Source organism: Haliaeetus albicilla, chromosome 2, assembly GCF_947461875.1.
Source record: "Haliaeetus albicilla chromosome 2, bHalAlb1.1, whole genome shotgun sequence".
In the NCBI taxonomy this organism is placed as follows: Eukaryota; Metazoa; Chordata; class Aves; order Accipitriformes; family Accipitridae; genus Haliaeetus; species Haliaeetus albicilla.
In genome coordinates, this window is record NC_091484.1 from 1047196 (window position 1) to 1073695 (window position 26500).

General features: G+C 42.6%; 1 protein-coding gene across 1 annotated transcript in view; it reads left to right on the forward strand.

Moving 5' to 3' along the window:
- Window positions 1–222: 222 nt before the first annotated feature.
- CTNNBL1 (catenin beta like 1) overlaps window positions 223–26500 on the forward strand; it is a 56395-nt gene continuing 30117 nt past the window's right edge. Inside the window, exons 1-10 of the mRNA XM_069801149.1 lie at window positions 223–380; window positions 8493–8681; window positions 11102–11208; window positions 12607–12746; window positions 16841–16938; window positions 19262–19355; window positions 20248–20339; window positions 24152–24224; window positions 24507–24565; window positions 25311–25459. Of these exons, the coding sequence (XP_069657250.1) occupies window positions 351–380; window positions 8493–8681; window positions 11102–11208; window positions 12607–12746; window positions 16841–16938; window positions 19262–19355; window positions 20248–20339; window positions 24152–24224; window positions 24507–24565; window positions 25311–25459 (1031 nt within the window). The 5' untranslated portion in view covers window positions 223–350. The remainder of the gene's footprint in view (window positions 381–8492; window positions 8682–11101; window positions 11209–12606; window positions 12747–16840; window positions 16939–19261; window positions 19356–20247; window positions 20340–24151; window positions 24225–24506; window positions 24566–25310; window positions 25460–26500) is intronic.

Consider the following 26500-nt stretch of genomic DNA (forward strand, 5'->3'; position numbering starts at 1 on the left):
GGGCCGCGGTGGCCAGGCGGGGGGCAGAGCAGGGTCCAGCCCCCGGGGCCCCCTGAGCCGCTGGGGCTGTGGGGTGGCCCCCGGGGCCGGCCCGGCCCACGGGCCGCGGCTGCCGCCCACCCGTCACCCACGCCGCGGCAGGGCTGCCCGGCCCTCTCCCGCTCTCAGGCCTCCCGGGGGCTGCTTTGCGGCAGTGTGGCGCCTCTCGCTTTCCGGCAGCGGCCCTCCCGCCTCGCTTTCCGGCAGAGTGGCGCCCTCCCGGCTCGCCTGCGCTCCCTGCCTTACGGCACGGTGTCGCGCGGCCCCGGTCGTTGGCGACAGTTTCCCGGTGGCGGGGCCCGGTCGGTGCCATGGACGTGGGGGAGCTGCTCAGCTACCAGGTGAGCGGCCCCGCGGCGGCTCCCGGGGCCGTGGGTGGCGTGGGCCCGTCAGGTGGGAGCGGTGGGTGCGCGGGGAGCAGCCCCGGCCCTTCGCTGCTGCCCCGCTGGGGAGGGACGAGCGCGGCCCAGGCCGGGCCGTGCCGGGGGGTGGCAGAGGCCGAACCCCGGAGCCCCGCTGGCGCGGCAGCCCCGGCCCGGTGCCGCTGCAGCTCCGGTCGCGGGCCTGGGACGGGCCGCCGCGCAGAGCTTGCCCAGCCGCGCCCGGTGCGCTCTCGGGGGACCCGGTTACGGTGTCGCGGGGTTTTGGGGGCCTCTCTTCCCTCACCACCCACCACCCCACCCCCGCTCCGGAGAAGCGGTGCCCCGGTGGGAGCCGGTCACCGGGGGGGTCTGCTGATGCCGTGTCTCCCACAGACCGGCACGGTTTGGTGTCTTCGCTGTTCCTGCAGCAAAGCCTGTGCTTGTTGCGTGGCTTGCGGGCTTGTTCTTTTTTTTCTACCTGTTTTATGACAAAGCCCATTTAATTTGATTTTTGCCAAAGTCTTCTGAAAAAGTTTCCCGTCTTATGAAAGTTTCCTTTTATCTTGTGAGCATTCTTCTCCTCTCGGCATGTGATCGTTGCTTATTCGTCGTTTGGAGGTCAGTTTATAAGCAGATGCAGTTAATTGTGTATTTATTTTCAGGAGAGTGGATTTAGTGTGTTCCCCTGTGGATCAGGGAATGAGAGCGCTGGTTTGCAGTAATGTTTGATGCTTCCGCTGTGATTTGTGCACGCGATAGTGTTGGCTTGTTACTTTAATTCTTAGACAAGCTGCAGCAGTGGTGTTTCCCTGCCGAATCAGTGGGTAAGAAAAGCACTCTTAAGACGTTATCTACCTTGAAAGTAATTGAGTGTGGGAGTTACATGACGAGATCTATTTAATTCAGAACACAGGATTCTTTATGGAACTCCTTCCTATGTGCCATCCTCTTATGCATTAGTCTGTGGAGGCACCACAAGTGTTCAGAGGCAAAAGGAGCATCCTGCTGTTCAGGACACATCTGTACTTTCAGAATGTGTTATTTTGGGATGCACAGAGAAAGTTACCTTTGGGTTTGAGAAATTTCCCTTCTTCTTTTCCCAGGGGCATCAAAATACTCTGGAGTATGGCTGTAAGAATAGCCTTTCTCTGAGAACTCCACTAGACTCCTACTTGATACAGCTCCAGGATGTTTTCTTCTGTGGATTGCTCTCTCTGTCTCTAACATCCTTCCTACTTCATCTGTTTGTGCAGTGCTGATGGCATAGTCCTGCCGTTCTGAGACCTGTTCTACTTCTGTATTTCTCTGCCTACCATTTTTCTGTGATTTTTCAATAACAAACTAGAATGATCATTTCTCATGTTTCTTTAGTTCTTTGGTCTTCTCTGCCTCAGTTATGGTTAATGATGCTGTCCTGTACTTGTTCTGTGATGCAATTTATACCTAAGGCACAGAAAAGTAATGCAATTTATACCTAAGGCACAGAAAGGTAAACCTGCGCTGAACTTCTGTTTGTTGTAATTTTTTAACCAGGTTCTAGTTTGAGTTTTTGTTTGTTGGTTTTTCTCTTTTTCTGAAATTTGAAGTCCGCAGGATTCCCTTCTGCTCTGGAGGAAAGTGTGCATCCACTTTGCTTTGATCACTTTGATTTTGTACAGCTTTCTGTTGGATGAGCTTTCTATACGGCGATGTGGGTAATTGCTTATGACAACGTGGGGCTGTATTCTGTGGGGCCTAGAGGTAAAGAAATGCTGCTTAGCTGCTGGTTATTTAAATTTTAATTTCATTTCTTGCTGCTGAAATTATTCCTAGCTGTGGGACAAACCATTCTGCAGCTTTCAACCAACTACTGAAATTGTTCCTGAAGGGTTTGTCCTGGCTCTGTGCTCTTCTGGTCTCTCACCTGAATACAGATGATTCTTCTGTCAGTAGATGAGATAATGCTTTAGAGTAAGTGTTGGATTTCAGTATCACTGAATGCAGACCTCCAGAATTAGGTACAATGGTGAATACAGGTGAAAGGAGTGGAGGAGCAGAAGGCAGATAAATAGCTTTGATTCTGAGAAAATGACATTCCCTTCTGTGAGGGCACTTCTGGCTGAAAGGTAGAAAAAAAAGTTGGAAACAACAGGTTTCGCTGCCTCCCAGCCTGTGTGGGTCGGGTGTCTGCCATGGCTCTCAGAGAGAGGCGAAGCAGGTGCCCTCCTGTATAATTTTTAGAAATGTACATTCTTGTCCACTGAATGAGTAAAATTCAGAATAATCAGACTTCTGTTGTGCCTGTGCCACAGAGAGGACGCTGACTTGTGCGTGGCAGATAAATTGAGTGAGTGTTGCTCCAGGCTGCCTGCTGTACCCAGCTGACGGGCTGCTGCCCCTGGGAGGAGGCTGGCTCCTACAACAGCCCGTCACCTGCTCCAGTTTTCTGTCTGGAGTTGTAAGGTTAACTTGAGCAGGGGTCTGGGAGGTTTCCTGCATTGGGCTGAGGAGCAGGCTGGCTCAAGATCTCCTCATTCATCCTGGGTGCAAGGGTGGCACCAGCTGTCAGACGGGTGGGCTGGATGATGGGTGGTGTACACCTCTGCTGTCTGATTTTAATCTCTTGCTGAAAATGAGTCGGTCTTCTCAGCTTCCCTCAGCACAACCCAAAATAATTGCTTTTCTCTTACATTGTTTTGAATTTGTCTCCTCTAAATGCCTAATCTGTGCCCTTGCTTAATCACGAAGATGTTCTCCCTCAGTGCCAAACTTGGCATGGAAGATTCCGGGCACTGTGCCACCAATTCAGCACCAAGTGTCTGTCAGAGTGGGAAAAGGAACCTCTTGTAACAAAAAATACAATTAAACAGCACCTGGCAGTTTATACAAAGCTCAGGAATCCATAAACTTTATGTGTTGCTGCAAAACAGTTGCAGATGGTCTAAACTGATGATTAAATATTGCTGCTGTTCTGCCCAGAAAGACTGTGCCCAGATCCTCTGTGTCTGGCCTCCAGTTACGGAGGGTAATTAAGGGGACAAAGCCAACTCTGGTTCTTTTGAGAGATCTCTTTCAATTGTCTTGGGAGGGAATAAGGGAGATTATTTTAATTCTCATTAAATGCAGATTTCACCACTGTGAGTGATCATTACAAATTGCTAATTTTTAATGGAATATTAGTAAAATCGAGTAACAGAAAAAGCAGTAAATAATGGGATAAAGTCTGACTTCACCGAGCTGGGTGATCTCCTCATTATTTGAATGGGTTGAGTGCAGTTTGTAGTGGGATGGATCTCCACGTATCAGTGGAGGCACATCATAATTTCTGCTGCTGGTATAGATAATTTACTGTAAATTTGCAATGCAGCAGATGCATCTGATGGCAGAGGCAGCTCAGCCGAGCAGGTTGTTGATGACTTACAGCTTTATTAACCTGGTAGCTCTTGTCCTGCCTGTGGGTTAAAGCGAGGAGCCGTCACCGGCTCAGCTGCTGGCCTGCAGCACCGGGCTCTGCTCCTGGGGAATACAGGTCCCATGCTATGGAACTTGTGTTGGTACCCTAATGGGGTCGCAAGTGAATCTTTAGTTTACTTTTCGATGTTTTACCTTTGGCCACCAAACAGGAGCATGTGTAGAAGTCTGTGAAGGAAGATCCCTGCTCTGCGCACCTCCCCGCAGGGCTCCCAATGGCCGCACTCCTTGTGAGCGAGTCTGGGACAGGGGTTCATTCTCTCTGAAAGTAATAATCTGTATGCATGTAGGTACCGTGCCCATCTTCTGTTTCATTTGCCTCAGTTTGCATGATTTTGGAGCTCTTGGGACTTCCTGAGACTTCTGGATTTTCCTGGTGCCAGTTCTTCCAGTTTTTAATGCTCATCCTGCGCCATCTAGAAGTGTCGTGCTTCAGAAAGAAAAACAATGGAAAGTAAGATTGATAGTAGCCTGGTTTATCACAAATGTTGGAAACCAAATTAAGAAGTTAGTAAAGATACCTCTGGAGATTTGGGCCTTGCTTTCAGGCGTCCTAAATTGACAGCTAATGCGTAGCTTTTCTGCAGTGGCTCTTCTGAGCAGGCGGCAGCTGGCTGAGATGCGGTCACAAAAGAAGCTGCATCACTTATGAAGATTTATTTCAGATTTCATTAACAAATAATTTCTAAGCTTCACAGTAACAAGGTTACTTACAAAGCAGATGTCTTAGTAATACGAAACTCCATTACTGAGACTTCTGTAAACCTTCCTGATGTTTGGAGAAGGCTGGAAGCGATCAGGGGCCTAAACAATAGGTTTTTAGATTCTGTGGGATACTTAATCCTGATATTAATGTGCAATCACTGCTTTGAGGGAGACCAGGCAGGGGCCCTGGGCAGATCATTGTTCTTCAATTTAGGATGTCATTTCTCTCACCTTCACAGCACACAAGGCTGGTGCTGTTGTTTTTGCTGCCCGAACTGAGGGGCAGGCTCTGTGTTATGTGTCTGCGCACAAACGATGACCCGTGTCTGGTGTGTATTTCTGGAGGAGGTCTGCCACGGGAAGCCTGGGACCCAGGCTGTAACAGGTTAGAATATGTCAGTGAACATCCAAAGCGAGTACAGCTAAAGACTAGAAGAGAAACAGAAAGATAATTCCGCCTTTACCAATCACCAGCTTTTGTTTACTTTATTGTATTTTATAAATGTCAGCTTTTTTTAAACCCTTTTGTATTTGTTGTTTTTTGTGTAGTGATATCAGTGTTAGATTTAAATGAAAATGTGTTCGGAATAAATTACTGTGAATGCACTGCATTCAATGGGAACAAAATTAAGCTTAACTAACAATAAACAATTTAAAAATGCTTTTCTTGTGCATTTTCTGATGAATTCCATCTTCTTGCCAAATGCACCTTAGCACAACTGAGTAAAAAACCCCACATTTTATTTGTCAAACGATTAACTTTCCCTTTTCTACCAGAAAGGCAAAACTTGTGTAGATGTGTGTGAAGCTATGAAATTATTTAAATAAATGTGTTTAGACATAATATATGTGTTTGCTTAGCAAAACGCACCAGTTTCAGTGCAACAATGTACTCCCTTAATTCTTGTTGGTTGGTAACAGTCCTTCAGAAAATACAAATGCAAACCAAAGATGAAAATCAATGAACAGAAGCTAATGCTTGCCTTAAATCAGTTGTTCATGACTGTGCATCTCTTGTAAAATGAGCAGAAACCCAGGTGTTTCACTTATGCCTTGATTTCTTAGTTTTAATAGTACTGGTTGGAAAACTGCAATATTCTTAGTAAGGTTTTGCATAACATCAATAACAAAAGGAAAAACCTTAATGCCTGCTTAATAGCATTTGCCTGGGAATTCAATTACTGTCTATTGCCAATGTGTTGGCAGCATTAATAATTGCATGCAGGGCACTTCCATAATTTATCATAATGATTTCTGTTATGTATTATAGAAGATTCCTCCCCCCCAACAATGCATAAATACAAAAAAGGATAAAATAATTGAGATTGAAACAGGGTGTAAATTCTGATACTAAGGATTGTGTACTCAGAGGAAATGGGGCTGGTTTCATGATGGAGTTTTAATTTAGATTTTGTTCTGGTGATATAGTCTCTTCCCATGGTACATTACTTTGCATCTGACAAACCACCACCTCCCTTGGTCCCTCATTACAGCTGCAGTCTCGTTGAGGTTTTTGTTCCTTTTTTAATGTTTAGAAATGAGAGTGAGGAATGAAATTGTGACTCCCTAAATTAGGAACATCCAAGGCAAGTCTTGCAGGGCTTTTTGCTGTAAATTTCAGGACTTTTTGTGTCACTAATTCCTATATCTTTGTTTGTAACATTAATCTGTCAAAGGTAGTTTAGGATGAATTGGGTATTATTGAGGAGCGAGTGGAAGGACATACGAAGGTCAGAGACCTGTGTGCCATTAAGGGCACTGAGTAAGGATTATGTATTTACTGAAGTTTTTTCCTTAGATGATGTCATTTAGAAGAGCACCTTTTTTTCTTTTTCTTTTCTTTATTGGGTTGCTGATTGCTTGGGGAGGGTTTGAATTATTGGTTGTTGACAATGACACATTTGTTTCCAAATGGATCTATGTGAAATTATATTTTAATGTACCTAGAAGATAAGTAATAGGAATCTGCTTTAAAAAAACCCCAACAACAACAACAACAAAAAAATCCCAACCCACAAAACCCTTCAAGCAAATAGATTTTTCATTTCAAAGAATCTCCAGGTATGCTTCTACTTTATGGCTATTGAATTATGAGCTGAGTAACTGCTTTAAAAGTGCATGGGAGCACTTTAGAAGAGTTTTAAGTCAGGAATGTACCATCCGTAATGGAAACAGCAGAGAAGATGTAGGGAGAAAGGAGATAGATAACAGAGTTTGAATAGGTCTAGCTGGGAGCAAGTGTCTAGAGCTTTGATTTGTGCTAGTATGTTGTCTGGGAAACTTGATTCTGCATCTTCCTCAAAGTGGACAACATCGTAACCCTGAAAACAATGTGATCTTGGTCAGTCTGCTGTGCAGTTTGCTTCTCATTATAATTAACACTTCAAGTGCTTTTCGAGGTGGTCTTCTTTTGGTTTGGGTTGTTTTGTTGTTTTTTTTTTCTTTCTACATCTCTCCTGAAAGCAGAGTTTTCTTGAGAGCAGAGCTTTTATTTGCTGGCTTTTCATTTATATTGCAATAAATATGTAGACTGGGTTGTGCATAGAAGCAGTCGTAGCTGGTCTGTAGCATTTGCATTGTCATCGGAATCATAGCAGGATTGCCTGAAAGATTTATTGCCCTCTGGGAACCATGAGTTCCCAACCTGCTAGGGAGCTGGAAGTTCCTACCTTGATGCCTGCACTTGTGCTGGGCCTGGCAGGAGCATGACACTGTCAGCTATTCCCTCTGCATCTTTCTTTGAATCAAAACTGAAAAGAATCTGTTTCTTGGTTAAAAAGCAGGCCTTATGTTCATGAAAGCATGATGTGACTTTTATGCTTTTAGACAAAGGGTCCCACAGAGCAGAAAAGTGGGGTCTTCCTGCCAGAAAATGTTTTATGAAACAGGCTGGACAAATGTTAGACCTAATGGGGTTATGAAATCATCTACCAGGCAACTTGAGCAGTGATAGAAAGTAAAAATATTTTTCTTATTGTTTTCATTGTTCTTAACACACAGGCTCCTTTTAAATAGTAAAGAATTAAACTTTGTTTTCCTGTAGTTATATGGCATGGAGTACTTCTGTTCCAGCTTGGTTGTCCTTCAAAAAAAAGAGAGACCAAATTTAATATCCTTATGGTTTTTGAAGGGAGAGTTTTTCCTTCTATTGCAAATGCATTCATATGCTTTTTGCCTAAATTAAAACATGGGATGAGGGTTAATGGACTTTTTCTTGTCCATGACAAATTACATTTATTTTTGACAATTAAACAGAAATTGTGGAATAAAATAATAGGTTGTTCCAAGCAAACTGTAAAAGCATGGGCACCACTTAATCTGGTGCCAAGCCCCTGCAGAACTGCAGCGAGCAACCATACTCCTGTCCTGTGTACTCTGAATTAGGTTCCGATTCTGCATTCAAGTGTCAGCAAACTTTCGACAGAAGGATGGGCGAAGTCAAGGTGAATTAGGATTGACACAAGAATTCAATATAATCTCATATACTAGGTGGTTAAAAAATTATCTTTCACTGCTACCTGCTTGAGCATATTGGTCTTCTGTCTGTAAAACATGAGGTTGTATCAACTGACTTAGCTGATTCCTGATCATTAAGATGGTCAGCTGTACAGCCACTGAACAGTTTGGTTTGGCCACTTCTTATTGTTGCAATACTAGTCTTTGCTGCCTATGACGATATTTTCCCATGAGTCGTGTTCATAGATCAAACAAGGTAGGATGTTGACATAGCTCTTGGCAGAGCCATTCATCTACTCATATGACGTTCCACTTCACTAAATTAATTTCCTTCCTAGTTTTCAGAGTTGTTAAGCGTTGTGTAAGCAAATGTTTTAAACAACTTGTAAGAATTTCCTCAGTATGTCTTGTAATACTGGTATTTTGGTTTGCAAGGTCACAAAAGACTTGTATTCATTCACCTTATTTCTCTGACTTTAGCCTAACAGAGGGACAAAAAGACCCCGTGATGAAGAGGAAGAAGAAATCAAAGCACGTCGGAAACAAGCTAGTGCACGAGAGCACAGTCGTCACAGGGAAGAGGAGTCTGTTGCGCTGGAAGAAACTGATGATGAGAAGAAGAAACTTCTTCAGATAATTGAGAGGGATGGAGAAGAGGAAGAGGAGGAAGTAAATCACTAGTATCCAGTGGGAAAGGGGAGGCGGTGGGAAATAAGCAAACACTAAATCACTTCTCTGTGACTTCCATTTTTTACCATGTCGATGATGACACTAACTGGTGATTTTTCACATGCTTCGTAGAGCTTAAGGTTATGGTTTTACTTTCCTGCCCTGCGGGGTATTCATTAATTTCAAACGGGGCTTCTCAAAGATATCCTCTGAAGGTTTAAAGGAGGGGGGGCAAAAGGGAGGGGGAAGGGGAAGCTTTCAAGCCTAATCTCTGTTTTAGGCTGGGAATACCCACATCACCTCCTAAAATATATTTTTAGGAAATAGTTTCTGTATTCTAACCAGTTTCCTAACTATTGTTCTCATCAGTACCCCTAGCCATGCAGCTTCTCCCACTCTTCCCCTCTTTGTAGCTGTGCAGCAGCAGCAGCAAATAAACAAACATTCTTCTATACAGGAAAGGTCTTGGGTCAGAGGAGGGGGGTAGCAGCTGTCAAGGGTAAATGATTTCAAGCCTTGGAGACAGAAATCCAATGCAGCATTGGCCTTTCTGCCAAGGGCTAGGGAAAAGATCACTTTATAAATGTGACACATGGATTGGTATAAATCTAGAAGATATTTGCTTCCTGCTGTCTGTGTCCTGTTTGATAAAAAAACAAGCAATATTCACCACTGCAGAATCATGTAGGTTTGTAAAATATCATTGTCCTTTGTACACAGCATTGCTAGCATTCGTCTCTGAAAATCTCCCTCGTTTTTTTGATGTTGAGCTATTGCCATTACAGTTGTTGCTGATAGTGGAGAAGGATAATGCAGGATTTCTGTAGCGTTTGAGCTCCAGTGAGGATGAATGGATGTAGCTAAAAGTCCTCTTGACTGGTTAGAGTCTTGTGGATTCCTGCAGTGTACAAGTCCCTTGTCTTTGTCAAGTGCAGTTCTCCCATCCAGATATTTTAAGGGCTGGAAGTCCAAAGTTTCTTTAGAACCAAAACCTCTTGTTTATTATCTTGGAATGCAGTTAATGTAAGTGCCATCAAAATGTACTTTGTACCAGTAAATGTGATTGAAAGAAGCTAATCTGCAGGACACTGTAATACTGAATTCAAATTAAATACAAGGTACAAATGGAGATATTGTAGTGATGTATATTAGAGAAAGCAAAGAGTGAAGTGAAATAGAGGGAAGCAGTGTCAGCATGTGTGACAGTATCTTTGTGGATTGAAATCCCATTGCAGGAAGAATGTGGTTTGGGCACTGTAGTATTGATTACCTGAACATGAGTGGGATGGTGACATGAGTGGGATGGTGCTAAAACAGGTTGGCCCTGAGAACGTAGGAAATTCAATAATAATGGAAGACTTGGACTGGTGTTATTATTGTAATGGAGATTGCTGAAGAAACAGAAATTTTCTATCTTGTACAAGATTGCTGCTTAGAGTCGCTAACCAAAGAATCTTCAACATCAGAAGCAACTCTTGATTTAATCCTGAACAGGAGATGGGACACAAAAGTTGGCTTAAGATGTGAAGGGGTCTGGTTTGTTTTTTGTTTTGAGAACTTCTCTTTAAGAGTGATTGTAACATAGGCAAATAGAGGAGAGGGAAGAGGTTACACAGGAAAATCTGCATCATCAGTGTTTTAATAAAAGAAGTGCATTAAAATAATGAAACAAAATAACAGAATCGTGTTTGTAGGTGTCAGGGAGGTAACTAAAGTTATATTACTGCTGTGCAGTAAATGTGTAATGCCAACTGAGAAACACCTTAGAAGAACTTAAAAAAAAAAAAAAGAAATTACTCGAGTAAAATTTTTTTTTTTTTTCCCTTTAGAAAATGACTTTAAAATAGAAGTGAAAGCTTATCCAAGTGAGGAAAATACAAAAGAACATAAACTCAGGGCAGTTATATGTAGACCTACAAAAAGAAATAGCGCAATGGACTTATGAAAAGAAACTGTCCATGGGCATAAACTGCTAAAGCAGATTATGTCAGAAGCAAAAAGCTTCAATATGCACTGATGGTGCCAGGTAATACAGGTGTAAAGAAAGATGAGCCATTGCAAAACTGTGGGGTTTTTTCACTGATACTTGGTTTCAGAAAGTGTAGGGAAGCTCTTCTGGTTCTTTTCCAAAGAACCTTCTGTTGGTAAACCCCTGGTTTATAAAAACCTGACTGACAAGGTTTTGCTCTGGGGAGCTTGCTCAGCTCAGAGTTGGAGAAAATCAATAAGGGAATAGCAATGGTGTTTTGAGTTTTTTGGCAGCTTTCTGCAGTGAGACTTCCAGGGGTTGCTGTTTGTTCCTGAAGGGTTTGGGCCTGACTGCAGTCTCACCACGTCACTGTACCTGCTCTTTTGTGTTTTGCCGGGTAATCATTCCAGCCATCCTAAGCTCTGTTTTCTGCCCTTCCCAATTTGTTTAGGAAGAACCTTTGGATGAAAGTTCAGTGAAGAAGATGATTCTCACCTTTGAGAAGAGATCTTACAAAAACCAGGAGCTGCGGATCAAGTTTCCTGACAATCCAGAAAAGTAAGATTATGCTCAGCCCCTCTCTGTTACCCTTTTTTCCTTTGATTTTAGGTTTCAGCCCTAAATTAATTTCTTGACTATATATACAGACATTTTCAGTTACATAAGGCTTATGTAACAGCAGTTATTGCCATGTAGTTCTTCTAAATTGTATTTGAAACTAACTTTGTTAAATAAGAATGGCATTAGCAAGACTCTGGTGTGGCTGGTGTATAGTTGGCGGCACAAAGAGATAATTAGCAATGAAGTGAAAAGTTCTAGTTTATTAAATTCTTGCTTCTGTTAATATTAGAGGTTGTGAAACTTAAGTACTAAAACTCGAGTTTATGTTGTTTTTATTTTGGGAGCGCGCAAATTCAGTAAGGTTTCATTAGTTTTGGTTTAGGTATCTAAGTAAGTAGCTTGATTCTCAAAAGTGAGCCCTAACGAGCTCTCCCAACATCAGTCCTCTTGGCAGTTGGCATTGGAGAGTCATCAGTTACACCGCAGATCTCTCGTTTTTCAGGGGTCTCCTCCTCTGCACTGTTTCTGAGCAGTGGTCTCTTCCTCACTGATAGGCAGGTGGTAGGTGTTTGGGGGGTAGGCTGAAAGATTGAGTCCTGGATTGGTGAGTTTTGCTTTTCAAATAATTAAAGATTTCATGCCATCATTTTGTGTGAAGGTGTTATGCTTGCATATGCAGTCAGCGGTCTGTGTGGGACGAAAATAATTTCATGTTATGGAGCTTTCAGATGCTGTGAGCAAATGGCTGGATGGGGTCTGAAAGCCAGGCTTTGTGTGTTTCCACACCTGCAGTTCTAGTGAGCCTCTTCCTCCTGTCATGGAGTTTTGTTATTCATGTTAAATGAATTTCTTGCTACGCTTGAGTGCTGTTATTTTTTTGTCCAGTTTGTTGTTCTTTCCCTTACCCAAATTCTTTTTATGGACTTCACCTTAGACTAATACAATGCACGTACTAATATGTGGTGGCTAGGGAAAGTGCATCACTCTGGAGAATTTAGTTTATATACAAAGTTTTTTTCATGTGTAGCTACAACCTCTTGATTTTTTTTATTTATTTTTTTTTTAAGTTCTAGAACTGATTTACAGAATTGGAACAAATCTGCTTATTTACTCTGTGTAAATTAGGTAGTAGGAAGGCTTATTCTACTACGTGATTAAACTTCAAGGGGCAGGCACAGGACAGGATGAGGCACAGACTGCCTCTAGGAGTTCTGGACTCAGTGATGTTGATGGGACCACAGAGGATCAGAAATGTCAGGACCACGTGCAGCTGGGGTAACAAGTCTTTCCTGCTATCTCCTGGAAGGTGGTGGTCTCTGTTTTGGAAAGAGCTGTGCATTGAACACAACTGATGTACTTTTTGCCTTTTTATAAACCATTTTTGTCTTGCCTCAGGTTCATGGAGTCTGAACTGGATTTAAATGACATCATTCAGGAAATGCATGTGATTGCGACGATGCCAGACCTGTATCACCTGCTGGTGGAGCTGAACGCTGTGCAGTCTCTCCTCGGGCTGCTGGGACATGACAACACAGATATCCTTCAGTTGTTAAAGCAGCACTCATGTGAGAGGCTTTCTACAGACTTTTCTGTCATCTCTTATATCCTGCTTTCACAGGGTCCTGTGTATGTTTTTCTCTTCTTTCCCACTGCACTGAATTTACATCGTCTTTTTTTTTTCCCCCTCTAAGTGAAAGCCTTCTTTGTTCAAGTAATATTGATTCTGAATTTTTTCAGTGCTGTTATTCTCCTTTCTTGTTTTATGACCCTTTCATCTAGGTTTTAGTGGCTGTGTTAGTGTGTGAATGGATGAACAATATAGGGAAAGCTAAGGTATGGGCTTCAGAGCATATAGCCTTGAACTGTGTGCAAACATTGTCTGGAGTAGCCCCTGGTAAAAATGAAACTGATTTACTCCTTTTTGTTGAGAGCTGAGCTGTCACACTTTCAGCTGTTTGCCATGGACTAGCTCACCACAGTGTTACATGTTAGTTCGTAAATGTGGTAAATTCTTCCTGTGTCCACACCTTTAATTTGGTGTACTCAGAGCTTGAGGTTGTGGGTAGTCCCTCTGGTTACATAAATATCCAGAGACATTTTCATGCTCAGTTAGTTCTTGTGTCACTGATCCTGATCCTTGCGTGCACCTGTTTCTTGTTTCTCTGAAGATCTGAGGACATATCAGAGAGAGTTTCCTGTCTATACTGTTAAAGATTTTTGGTAGTTTTGAACAAAAACAGTGTAATTTTTTGAATATCCTGGTGCCTTGATGCTTAGCCTTCAGCTGATAAATAGAACTATGCCTGGCTTACCATTGTGCAGTCTTTAAAAGTAGAACTCAGCCTGCATTGCTTGTAAAATATTCTACTGTAGGTTAAGCTGAAAAATTGTGACATGATTTGAGAGATCATGTGTCTGTGTTCTGACAAACTTTAGTGAATGGAGGGAGCAGTGAAGCCCAGTGGAAAGGACACTGGACTTAGACTTGGGACTACAGCAGGCTTTTGTTTTTTTCCTTTTTATTGATTCATGACCTTAGGAAAGTAATTTATTCTTTACATCCTTTCTTTATGTGTAAAGAAGTAGATAATACTTACCAGCTTTTCTCAGGTGTTTTGAAATATGCAATGTTAAAAGGGCTGTTAGTGATAAAAGTTGTGGTCTGATGCACAGATCTTGGTTTTCTTTTTTAGCACTTAAGTACTATGTATTAAGAATTCATAATTCATTCTTTCTAAGTGGGTGCAGTGATCAGAAAATAAAACCAGAGCAAATATTTTATTGCATACCAGTTTATATTAGAAAGCACTGCTTACATGTTTGGGTATTTTGACTTGTATCTAGCTGAACCTTGATGTAGTGAATGCTGGTCCCTGCAAAACAGCAAACACCACAGTTTTCCTTATCTGTGATCTGTAACGGAAATTATTCTCAAGTAAATGTTTGTTAACATGGGAACCTACCATGCATAACCAGTTTCATGGCTACCATAGTTTCATTACTTTTTTTTTGCCAGACACGCCGGCTTTTTGTGTACTATGTGTATGGCATTAAAAGCTTATACTGAATTTCTCATTCACAGGAAAAATATAAACTGTGGGGATTTTGACTGGGATAGAGACCTAATTCCTAGCTGGAGTGCACAGGAATACAGCTTGCTTTGTCCTTTCAGCCATGTAAAGCTGTGTCCTGCAGTCACTGCTGCTGTCAAAGACTTGCCGGTATTTTTCCTGTGAACTCTTTTTAATTGGGTTGCAACTTGCTTGTGAGTTAGTTTACAGGTAGAAATTTGGCCTGTGAATTGCAATTTTGGGAAAAGTATATTTCTTATTATAAAACTGCTGAAGTGTTTTCAGATCCATTGGAAGCAGGACACAGGCTGTAGTAATGCCTCTTCACTGTGCTGCTGCTGCTTATGCACAGGATAGAAACACTATTAAAGTGAAGCATCTAGACATAAAACTAAATTGATACAGCTCAAGTTTTCTAATGTTTTTTTGTTAAATGCAAAAAGATTTTAAAAATGAGTTCTTCAAGGAGAGAACTAAACAAATGGCTCTTCAGATGTGATTTAAATGTAGTGTCTTGAGGGACTAATGCAAGGAGACAAAAGCAATGTCCAGGGGAGCAAATAATCTGCTGAATGATTCATGCAGTTTTACACAAAACATGTGAATGAAAGATGATCACTGACAAGATTTTATTAATGAAAGACAGGAAAGCTTCAAGTGATGTTTTGCTTTTCTATCTCCTAAATTTTATAGGACAACTGATACTCTCACTGGAAGCCTCAACAGAAGCTTCCTAGACAGGAATGCCCTGCAGGATGAACTCCTCTGACTGCTAGAGTTCTTTGCTGTGCACTCTCAGAAAAATCCGGCTTATAGCACCCAGTAGGTAGCAGTAGTCTTCAGTTAGTTCTTCCCTTAGCCTTCTGTTCTATGGGTGGATCAAATGCCATTCCCTCAGTCTTTCCTCATACATCATGTGCTAGCCCCCTGACCATCTCAGTGGTCTTCCACTCTCCTGAGTCCAGTATGTCAAGGTCTCTCTTTTATTGGGAGAGCCCACAACTGAACAAAATATTCTACATGTTGCCTCGTAAGTGCCAAGCAGCAGGTAAGAATTCCTTCTTTTGACCTGCTGGTTTTGCTCTTGCTAATGCAGTGCAGTCTGTGATTAGCCTTCGTCACTGCAGTGGAATGCTGCTGAGTCGTCTTCTACTTGTCCACCAGAACTTCCAGATTCTCTTCTGCAGAGCTTACCTCTCCAGTCAGCCCCAGCACATGGGCTTCTTCCCTCCCAGGTGCAGAATGTTCCATTTGTTGAACTTCACGAGGTTCCTCTTGGCCTGTTCCTCCAGCTTTTTTTAATTAATAGTTGATTCCTTGCAGAGTAAATGTAAGGCAGGTTATTTTCTCTTAACTTGGTTATTGAGTTGTGCTCCAACTTGCTTTTAAAAATTGTACTCTGGCACCTTTGACTATGTTTTTGTATAAGCATGAGTGACTGTCTGCCCAGTGAGGAGTAACCACCCTTCTGTTTGGTTCTTGATGGCAGTTGCAAGTGGAAGTGGCATCTACCCATTAAGAAAATGTACAGATAGTTTTGGCTTGGTTAAGGAGTGCTGTAGAGCATAAAGAAAGTAGTAGTCTTACTGATACACATCTTCTGCAGCGCCTAGACATAGGTTGACTTGGGACTGGGACAGGCAGCTCTCAGTCTTTCCTGAGACTAGGTAAATCAGGACCGAAACCCTGCTAAAAAAAGACAGATGAAAATACTTTTCCTGCTGCTGCTTATGTGTCTGAGCAAATGCACAAATAGGAGAACTGGGAGGCTGGATTGTTAGCCTGTGCATTTTAAAGTGATTCATCACAAAGTTGTTATATAGGACATGCAGAAAACTGCATATCCTGTTCTACCCCAGTGGGACTTGGGCAAGATTGATCAGCGTGTCTGAGAGAATAGGAAAGTGGGTCTAATGAGGTGGAATACGTCTCGTCGTACAAGAGAGCTGTGTAGCAGTCAGGGGAACTGTGTGTTATGCAGCCCAGAGTTAATGAGTGAAAATTGGGCTGGCAGAAGCTATGCTGTTCCTGCGAGGTCCGCAGTTAGAGGAGCATGCTGTCCTAATTGGGCCAGGCAGAAGGGGGTGATCACTCCTGCTTCCTGCAGTGGCCTTGTTAGGTGTGTGCCGTATCAGGCTAGCAGGGGTATCACTGAGAGCAGAATACCCAAATCAGATTATTGTAACTCATTTCTCTTTGCTTATATTCAATCTTAACAATGCAAGATGGTGCCTAGTTATACCAACTCTAGCAGTTTTGATTTGAAAAAATAAAAAAATAAGTATCATCAAGAAACAGTAAAATTGCCTGATACAGTGAGCGCACAATCACTTTTTTTTTTATCATTCCTAATCGTTAGGATTCCCTGATTTTGGTGCTTATGAGGACCCATTGCTGAAGTAGTCTCTGTGGTCTTGGTTCTGGTGTTCCTGTGCCCCACTGCTGTAATGTATTTCCAGTTGTTTTGGATTGTGTCATGAGCACGCTGGCCTAAGAACAATCTACTTTTCTTATTAAATGTGTCTGCCTCTGTTTTGGTTGTCCTTAACACCTAGCACATGTTTCCATAGCTGTGGTAGACTTGCTTCAAGAACTGACTGATATAGATACTCTCCATGAGAGTGAAGAAGGAGCTGAAGTCCTCATAGACGCTCTAGTAAGTAGTAAACTCCAGATTATTTCAATGCCTGAACAACATCTGCCTTATGCAGCACAGCAGCAAATACTCTGAACTGCCACACTTTCTGCATCTGTGGTTATCCATGTTGCCAAAACCATGATGAAGTTAGCCAGCTGAGGAGCCTGCTCTCTTGTAACTGAAATGCTGTACTGAGGGCCACGATGGGTGTGTTTGATGGGATGCCAGAGACTGGGGAGTAGGTTCTTCTTGCACCTTGTCTACCACTTCTTTTTTGGAAGGAACATGCTCATATTGCAAAATTTGCATAGGCTGGGAGATTTTTTCTTGCAGGGAGGGAGAATGAAGTAATATTTGTGGTTTGGACAGTGTCCTATTGAAAATTGGAGCTCGATTTGCATTTTTCTTCCTTGTTCCGGAAAAAGGTGACTTCTGTTCACCCATGAAAAATTGAAGTTTGTGGCAGGGATCAGATTGTTATCTGAAGGACAGCGAGGCCATTGTGCTCTTGCAGTCTAACCTCTTGCACCTGAGACTGGTATTCTGCCTAATAACTCTCCCAAAAAATCTGTGCTTGAACCGGGACATCTATTGTTATAGCGAGGGTATGCATTTTTCTTAACAAGAAGTAAAAGCGTGAAAGTTTTCGTGTAACAGAGCTAATGCATTTTAAGGGTGGAGGAGGGTTTAGAGGTAATGATCCTTTTTGGCGTAGAGATTAAAGAACCCCAGAAAACGATCTACGTGCAGTAGAAGATGCATTGCTCAGTCTTAAGTGCTCCCTGCCTGGTTAAGTCTTGAGTGCCTCTTGGCCTCTGTGGTGGTGGACTTCCCCTTTTCATGGTGTTTGCGCTGGATGCCTCTTGCCCCTTGGCTGCGGGAGAAGGATGCCAAACTGAGCAGAAGCCTTCTAGAGAAGTGATGCCCAGCAAAACTTGAGATTTACACATCTGTCCTACCTTTGTGTAGCTTCTGCTAGTGAATTGCGGTGTTTGTGAATCACTGTGGCTGTGTCTTGTTCCATAACTATTATGTTGAAATTGGAAGACAGGGAATTACGGGTTTTCTTTTGTTTGCTTTGTTTGGCCGCTCTGTTTTCTCCTACAATCCTTCTTGTCCAGTCACTATAATGTTACCTTCCAAAGGTTAATGACAGTGGCCCGGAGCCGAGTTCCTCCAGATGGCATCTGGGCTGTTCTTAATTACTCTGCCTTCGTGGAAAGATTGCTGGATGAATGAAATGGTAGAGAGGAACTGCTAGAGAAGGTGTTTTCTATAAAATGTGTGGAGAGGTAGTAAATCAAGCGAAGTTCTTTCTCTGTTTTCCTTGTCACCAGCCCACTGATAATAGCCAAGTTTTAGAGGTTTTATTGTCCTCTTTGAAAGAAACAGGTCAGGCATATCTTGGGAGATATCTTTAGATATCTGCTTTTTAGATTACTTTTTTTTTTTTTTGAAGAAAGTAGGTGTAATGTGGGGCATCTGTGAAGATCGTTGCACTACCTTCCACATCAGCTGATACTTGTATTTTTTCCTTGTGTTCACTGGGCCCAAAGCTACTTAGCAGTGTTTGAATTGGAAATGTTATTTTGTTTAACTTTTCCAAGCTCATGTCCGCAATGGAAAGTTAGCCAAAGTCAAGCTGGACTCTGTCCAATTGCAGCTTTAAAAGCATACTTCTTATGTTAGCTTTTTGATTAGGAGGCTCCACCTGCAGATGTGGGTTCCTGCTACCGCTGTTGATTTGTCTGTGTTTCATTAGCTTGCTGAAATCAGCTTGGTACATTCATCTTGCTAGGATTTAAATGCAAGGCTTCAACTAGTGATCACTTGGCTTTTGGATTTGAATCTGTGTGTGTGAGCATTGTTCCCTCAGCTTTTTGTAGCTATTAAGGTGGAAGATATAATGGAAATGCAGGCAGACCAGCAGCAAACAGTTGAAAGAGAAGCTGCTTGCAGAGCTGACAGCTAGCCCATCCGTGGTGGTTTGTGGTGCCTCGCACTTCAGAGTTCTGGGGGATTATAAATCAGTCAGGCTGGTTCAGGAAATAAGACTGTGACAAGGTGCATATTTTCCTCCAGATGTTTGTTTAATCTGAAACAAAAAAGTTGTTTAATTAATTAGGACAAACATAGTGGCAGATTTACTTGGTGATTCCTTTGCTTCCTCTGAGATTTTAGAGCAAGATTATTAATTTTCTTCTGATCATGTCTGGCAGGATGTTTCAGTAGGGCTTATTGATTTTTATTATTTATTAACACCCCATTCTTTCTCCTTCATCTTCCTTTTTTCAGTCTTCTTTCTTATCTTTTTATCTTTCCCATGACCCTGGTGATTTAGGTGGAGGGCCAGGTCGTGGCCTTGTTGGTCCAGAATTTAGAGCGCCTGGATGAAAGTGTGAAGGAGGAAGCTGATGGTGTCCACAACACATTGGGTAAGTGGCTGTTGCACAGCCTCTCACTTCTTTCTGTATTTTGTACAAAGAGGGGGTGGGTTATCCCTCCCCTTCCTTTCCTTCCTACTCCTTTTCCCTTGAACTGCCAACACTACGGTAGAGGACCTAGTGCAGCTTTTATTCAAGCACAACTTTAACTCATGGTAAATCCTAGTCCCTTTAGCCAGTGTTTGTTGCATGACTGCTGGTAAGGTGCCTCTTCCCAAAGCAGTTACGTAGGGAGGTGCTGATATATGGATGAAACTGCACCACACCAGGAATGCTCCACTGCCTGTGTATTTACTGTGTACTTATCTGTGAGCTCTACGTACTCTGTTATGAGAGCTGTTTATGTCTCGGCAATATATTTAACTTTAAGGTAGTAAAACATTTGCATTTCATATAAGTACATCATTACCTCTCTGTTGCCCAGTCTTTGCACGGCGCAGTAACTGCTTTGCAGTGTGTTGCTGTTGTTAGCATTTAGACCATCATCCACTCCTTTCAGTCATTCGGGATTATGATCTCCCGAGGACTGGAAGAAGGAAGAGAGGCTAGAAACGTGAGTTTTGGAATTTTTACTGCTGCTGCTGTTAGTTGAGTTTTGTGCAGTGAGAATTACTGCTGGAGTAAAGGGAAATCTCTTAGGCTTCTTCCAGCAGGAGCTGGTGTTACACTGAGGATGGACTGTGTGAGCAATGTGAAAACTGAGAGAGTATCATACACCTGAGCTTAAGTCTCATTCAAAAAAAAAAAAAGGTAGTTTTGCAAATAAGATGTAACTTTGAGAAGAATGGTGCAGCCCTAGGAAGGACCTGGCAAAGCAGTGTTGATGCAGGCTTGAGCTGAACTGCAGGTGGGGAAAAATGTCTTTTTTCTGTGTCCTTCTTAGCAATCGTTGAGAACATGGCAGAGTTCCGACCAGAGATGTGCACAGAGGCTGCGCAGCAGGGCCTCATGCAATGGTTGCTCAAGAGGCTGAAGGTGAGCATTTGGGAGTCATTTGGGAGTTATCACAATAAAAACTGGCAGACCACTGGTCTGGAAGATGATGTGCTTCAGACGGTGTTTGGCACAATATTAAAGGCCCAAGGCTATTTATTATTGGCTCTTTCCGTTTGTATAGGTTATATTTGTGTTAAGTTCTAACATTTGTGAATACAGTGAACTCAAAACTTGCCTCAAACTGGGAATTATGTCCCTCTTAATTTATTAGCAAAATTGAAGGAGTTGGCTTTATGTGTAAGAAGGTCTACACAATGTGATATAAGTCTGTAAGTACTCCAATTTTCATAGTGTTTGCCTGGAAGAGTATGTGTAATGTTGAGTCTTCTTGAATGTCTTTGGGTTTTATTTGTTTCTGTGGAAGTTCTTTTTGGTAACGTGTCCCTGATCCTGCCGTGAGAACTATGGTCTTTCCTGCAGAGTTGGACCTTTTGCAGCACTACAAAACAGCACTCAGGGTCCAACCACTAATGTGGTTGGCCCCAGCAGCTGCAATACCACTGAGTTCCTAGCTCAAGCATCAGTAGTGCTAGAGGTCTGCCAGTGCCTGCCTTCCTTCTGTATATCAGTTAGTATGAACTTAAAACAAGCTAGTTTTGCTTGCGTGCGAGTGTGTGTTGGAGAAGCCAAGTTAAGGACAAAAAGTTAGAATTCAGGGTTTGTATCCTCTGCAATTTTAGTTTAAATGGACATACTTCTGTCTTGTCTTTATAGTGTAAATGTCTTACAGTAGAAGGTGTCTTTTTTCTGTTCGTATGATTCCTGTGGATTTCTGGTCCATGGCTGAGACCTGTAGGAATATAAAAGCTGACCAGTGGGCAGGGAAACTAATAAAGACCATTTTATACCTTTGCTTCCTACATTTCTAATACTTATCTGAGTTTCAAGTGGTGTCTTTGTTTAACTGCGGCTGGTGGTGGCTTTTTCTTTGAATTCATCTAATTGCCTTTTGAATTCTAAATTACTTATTGATACACTTAGCATCCTGTGGCAGTGAGTTACACAGTTTAACTCCGTCTTGTGTGAAAAGATGCCTAAACATTTCCTGGAAAATACTGTAGGAAAGGAACAGATAGTTCAGCTTTCTTACAGAGCTAGTGAAGGAAATTTAGCAAACAGGTTCTGGCTTTTTCCTAAGTCTGTTAGTAAGGCATTAGCACTTCCATACTTAAATGTCTATATGGTTAGAAGGCCTCTGAGTCACAGAAATAGTCTATCAGCTTCATAAGTGTGCAGATACCCCTCTGTGTACCTCATATGCCTGTTAGCAGAAGTAACCTATAATTTCTCACTACAGGTAGTAACATAATTGCATTCCTTTTACTTAAAAACAAAAAGTGAAGTTAATTTTATTCCACACAGGTATGTATTGCTTCCTGCATCGTAATTACTTTGGCAGCTGTAAGACTTAGAAACTTGGGAAAGCAAAATAATCACAACTTGGATTCCCCTGCTTCGTGCCACAGAAAATGAGTGTTCACAGCGTTCAAAACATGGTGTTGAATGTGCCTTTTCTTTGCCCTGGCATGTGTTAACTTTGTCTGGGTTTGGGGATGTGTGATCAGGCAGTGCTTTTTCTTGCTTACACGGTGTCGTGGGGAGCCGCACGCTAATGAAACCCTCGCCCAGGCGCCTTTGCTACTGGCAGCGCTTGGTCTTGAATCTCTCGCCATGACAGATGGGGTTAGGATTAAACCAGGATCTCAGCATCTGGGTAGAGCGTTGTGCTGCTGAAGAATATCTATGGGATGAGTTTTAAAATCAGGGTTCTGTCCAGGCGTCGGTTAGGACATCTGGCGCTCAGCAGAGAGTGTGAATTTCTGTTTTCTGACTACATTTCAGGTTGCATAATTGTATTCTGACTGTCAGAATAGCCTTGGAAAGCTCAGACAAAGAGCTTAATAGCTCACTTCTCCCAACATAAGCAGGGTTCGATGATGTTGTGTGCAGCCTTGAGAGAACGGAGCGTTGTTTCCTAATGCTTGCAGTAGGACAGCAGTTGGTTTGCAGCATGATAGGAGCCAGCAGAGCTGTACAGCACCAAGTGCCTGCCACCTTCCCCTTCTCCTGCCTCTGACTGCTTGGAAGTGTTACATGGTTCCTATAAACACTGTCATCTACAGAGTGGTTTGGAATGAAGAGCTTTATATAAAAGTCAATACTTTGTGGCGTTTGGGATCTTCCTGCTTTTGGTGTTTTTGTGTTTGTCGTGGTTAAACCCCAGCCAGCAACTAAGCACCACGCAGCTGCTCACTTGCATCCCCCCCGCTCAGTGGGATGGGGGAGAAAATCGGGAAAAGAAGTAGAACTCGTGGGTTAAGATAAGAACGGTTTAATAGAGCAGGAAAGCAGAAACTAATAATGATAATGATAACACTAATAAAATGACAACAGTAATAATAAAAGGATTGGAATGTACAAATGATGCACAGTGCAATTGCTCACCACCCGCCGATAGACACCCAGTTAGTCCCCAAGTGGCGATTCCCCCGCCCCCACTCCCCCCAGTTTCTATACTGGGCATGACGTCACATGGTATGGAATACCCTGTTGGCCACTTTGGGTCAGCTGTCCTGGCTGTGTCCTGTGCCAACTTCTTGTGCCCCTCCAGCTTTCTTGCTGGCTGGGCATGAGAAGCTGAAAAATCCTCGATTTTAGACTAAACATTACGTAGCAACAACTGAAAACATCAGTGTTATCATCATTCTTCTCATACTGAACTCAAAACATAGCACCGTACCAACTACTAGGAAGACAATTAACTCTATCCCAGCTGAAACCAGGACAGTGTTGCATGGTGCTTGTGTATTGTGACCTTTTCTTAGGTAGCAGGTCAGGATAATTGGCCCACGCGTAGCCTTGCACAGGCAGGTTCACTCACTCAAGCTGCAGGTAGTCATGCATTTGGGGAAAAAATTGTGGGTGACAAATGGTATGTTTTAAGCCTAGTTCTTATTGCTTGCCTTTTTTTTTCCCCCTCTCAAACAGTGAAATACAAATAGCTGGTAACTGATGATTTTTTAAATGGTTTTGTTTATTTTATGAATTCCTTCAGTAAACCAGTTTGCATATTATCTGATCGGTTGATGTTTAGTGTGGTTCTGTAGATGAAGCAGCTTTGGCAGCAGGCAAAAATATTGGATCCAGTTCAGAATCCCACTTCAGGGATATATTTTTTTTCTTCAAATTCAGTGTTTTGGTTTTGTTATGTTTTTGTTGGTTTGGTTTTTTTAACATACTTGTGTATGGAGTGAATGTGTGAAATGAAAGTTACATGACTGTGTGGGCTAAACCCATCTCATGTTCTTCTGATTGTGACTTTGTGATCCTAATACAAAACTGTGGCAGCTACTATTTAATGTTACTGTGATGTATTCTCTGAAATTCTGTTTTTGGTGACAGGTGCAGACTTTCAGAATAGGGATAAGCCCCATGCACTGATGTAATATGGAGAACTTATCACAGGAAAGCGATTCCGTGTTGCAAACAACTGGAGACTGTTCTCAGGGGTTGTGAGCCAACTTGGTCAAACCTACTTTTGTAGGACAGTGTGAAGCATCAGAGCTGAGTTTCTACACATGTGTGCATGAGCACGCACACACACCCTGTCACCCCTGAATCAGAGAGAATTACTACTATTTTGTCACTGAGGCATACTGTGTAATTACTGCTGTTGTATTTTGTTTTAAGTGTTGCTTATACGTTCAGTGATTTGATTAATGTGTTCTTCATATCAATGAAAGGCAGAGCGCTGTGCCCTGATGGGTCTCTTGTTCCGTCTTCACCAACAGGCTAAGATGCCTTTTGATGCCAACAAGCTGTACTGCAGTGAGGTGCTGGCTATTTTGCTCCAGAATAACGATGGTGAGACATGCCTCTGGTGTCGATATTCTGTTAGGGTAGGATCCAGGCTTCTTTCAGATCACAACAGCACTCTTCGGTGTTCGGCTTCCCTTTGCTTTTGCTCTCTCTCCCCGTGCGTGTGCTCTCTCACATATGCATGCACCCTCCCTTTCTCTGCAGCTTTTGTACTCTGTCAAGCCGTATTGATTTTGTTCGCTGATGTATCAGTGTTAGATGGCTGTAAAATCTGACAGTTAGCTTCATTTTTCTCTCTCTTTTCCCCCTTCCCCCACCTCCGTCTAGACAACAGAGAATTGCTTGGGGAGCTGGATGGGATCGATGTGCTGCTTCAGCAGTTATCTGTGAGTAATTCACATACGCCCTCTCTACCGTCAGGAGACTTGCAGGCTGGGTGTGAGGAGGTGGAACAGATTCTGGGTGTAGCACTGTCTTAGCAATCTGTAAATACTGAAGCATAGCAGCGCTTTTTATTTAGTGGTGACATAGTCCCTGAATAACTTCCACACAAGTGTATCATACATGGTAACTGAGGTTAATACCTGTTTTAAAGATGTTAAGATTGAGGTACACAGAAATTACATTATTCTGTTATTGCATGGCAAGCTGGAGATAGGCAGGGTTGGAATTTGGCCATCTTCAGCATTCTCCACTCCAAGAACTGGGCTGCATTCTGCCTACATTTGAGCTAGTTGAAGGTAATGTGTTCATAGCTCACTTATATTTCTTGAGGTAGTACTGTCTGCAGCACCCTCAGTTACGCATTGTGCCTAGGATTTCTCTGGTAACAAGCTTATCCACATACTTTTGTGAATTGTGCAGTCGGTGAATTTGCCTTTCCCTTTGGAGGCTCTGTATCGTCTTTTAAGTTATGCATTAGACTGCTGCACATTTGTTGGTATACAGTCAGGGCAGTACAAAAGGCAGCAGAGTTACAAGAGAGAATGTATCAGTGATGTGTGGGATTGCTGGCTTATGCATATCAGATGCTGAAGGCTTGTGATGTAAAATGTTCATGTACACTTTCTAACAGTGTGGACCAAATTGGGCCCTCCATTTTTGGGTAATTTTGCTTTCTTTGTCATGCAGGTGTTTAAACGACACAACCCCAGTACAGCAGAAGAACAGGAAATGATGGAGAACCTGTTTGACTCCCTTTGCTCCTGCTTAATGCTCAGTTCCAATCGCGATCGCTTCCTGAAAGGCGAGGGTCTACAGCTGATGAATCTGATGCTTAGGTACCCAGATAACTTTGTGATTTTCTTGCCTGCTTTTGACGTACCAACACACATTCTGGCTAGATATTTCTGTTTTTCTGTTTATAAAATTTCTGTGTTAGCATATTTGCCTGTCTTCTCTTTCTTTTTTTGCCAGCATCTAAGTTGGACCTTCTCAGACATATAAGCTCCACTCTTTGTCTTTAGCTTTGTTTGCTAAGAACTAGGGTTACTACAATAGCTGCTGGAAAGTAACAGTGCAGATCTGTGTGGCAGACACCCAGATGAAAGAATGCTGTAGGTCAGGCCACTAATCCTCTAAGGATTTAAAAGACCCTTATGAGAGCAAGAGACAACCTTTGGATGTCTCTAGGGAAAACGTTTTTCCTTTTGTTCCCCAGTTCAAGCTTCACTGTGTTGTGTTATCCTCTGAGCTGGTGAATTTTTGTGGATGTTGATACAAAAATTGCTTTTATGAAATGGGCTCAAGTATGCGGTTCTTCTTGTGACGTGTTTTGTCACACTGTGAATCTCCAGGGCTTCTCTGCTCTCTTCACTTTTACTTCCTAGCCTAGTACTGAATTGTGTCATCCGCGCTGACTGGCTTCCTCCAGACCTCAGGACTGGGCGCAGCGGGGCTCTGTCTGGCTTTCCCTGGTGTGCTAGGCTGCGTGCGGTGGCTGGTTAGCAAACACCAACAAGAAATGATGTATTCCTGCAGCGCATGGCTGGGTAATGTGCAGCAGCAGGGAACTGAATAAATAACCAAACATGGATTATTCAAATAGGAACACTGGGTTTTCTTGAGGCTAATTAAAGAAAAGCTCCAAAACTAAGAACAAGAGGGAAGCCTCCCTCTGCCTTGAGTACTAAGCTGCTAAGCTAGCCTTGCAGAACTAATTACTTGGAGTTCTTGTGCCGTGTGGGTGGGACTCAGTGTCTGGATTTTTAATAGCTTTTTCCCCATTTTTGGACTCTACTGTTTACCACGCTCTCTACCAGGATCCCAGCTGGAAAACTATGACAGGAAAATTTCCCCTGGGTGCATTTCCCCCCCACGCC